We start from the raw sequence: 932 nt of genomic DNA on the forward strand, positions 1-932 counted from the left end.
ATAACTATTCCTCACCCAGGGTGACGAATAATCGTGCATGCGTGGGAGGGCCGTCGTGGGAGGTTAAACTGGGGAGGAGGGACTCCACCACGGCTAGCGCGACACAGGCCAACCAGAACCTGCCTGTGCCGTTCTTGGGAGTCGCCGGCCTCAATGCTAGCTTCGTCAGCAAGGGGTTCAACTTGACTGACATGGTCGCCCTCTCCGGCGCCCACACCATCGGGAGGGCGCAGTGCCAGAACTTCAGGGGCAGGCACTACAACGAGTCCAACATCAACACGACCTACGCAACCAAGCTAAAGCTCAACTGCCCCCAGTCCGGCGGCAACACCAACCTGGCCCCGCTCGACGACGACACAGCGGTCGCCCTGAACCCGGACTTGTTCAACAACGACTACTTCATCAACCTCCAGTCCGAGAAGGGCCTCCTTCACTCCGACCAGGTGTTGTACAACGCCACCGCAGCCGGCTGCGCCACCAAGGACATCATTAAGTCCTTTGCTTCTAGCTAGGCCGCCTTCTTTAGCACTTCGCATCCGCCATGGTGAAGATGGCCAACCTCAGCCCGTTGACTGGCTCTCAGGGCCAGGTCAGGAGCGTGTGCTCCATCCCCAACTAATTAAGAATCACCATTTAGAGGATGGGGCGTCGACCCGTTGGCTGGGCAGCTGAGGTTGCTGCCAGTCCATCCGAGTTTAAGTCCCGGCTTGGACGCGTGGTGCTCGCGCAGTTTCTCCTATCAAGAAAAGCCAAGGAGGGTTAGCCTTGGGTTGGTCTCATTTTTTTTAAGAATCACCATTTAATTTGCACCCAAATGACAGCGCGCGTGTACCAACAAACCTGCTGCTTTGAGAGTCGAACCGTATTTTTGCTGCACAATGAACCATGTTCTTTCAGCCCCTTCCTGTGCCATCTATATATTCCTTTATGGG

The 932-nt window shown here is 56.0% G+C and overlaps 1 protein-coding gene across 1 annotated transcript in view; it reads left to right on the forward strand.

The window, feature by feature from the left end:
* Positions 1 to 512, forward strand: part of LOC119305008 (peroxidase 70-like) — a 1,685-nt gene extending 1,173 nt beyond the window's left edge. The window contains exon 3 of the mRNA XM_037581654.1: positions 20 to 512. Within this exon, the coding sequence (XP_037437551.1) occupies positions 20 to 512 (493 nt within the window). The remainder of the gene's footprint in view (positions 1 to 19) is intronic.
* The last annotated feature ends 420 nt before the right edge of the window (positions 513 to 932 follow it).

The sequence above is a fragment of the Triticum dicoccoides genome, chromosome 1B, assembly GCF_002162155.2.
Source record: "Triticum dicoccoides isolate Atlit2015 ecotype Zavitan chromosome 1B, WEW_v2.0, whole genome shotgun sequence".
Lineage (NCBI taxonomy): Eukaryota > Viridiplantae > Streptophyta > Magnoliopsida > Poales > Poaceae > Triticum > Triticum dicoccoides.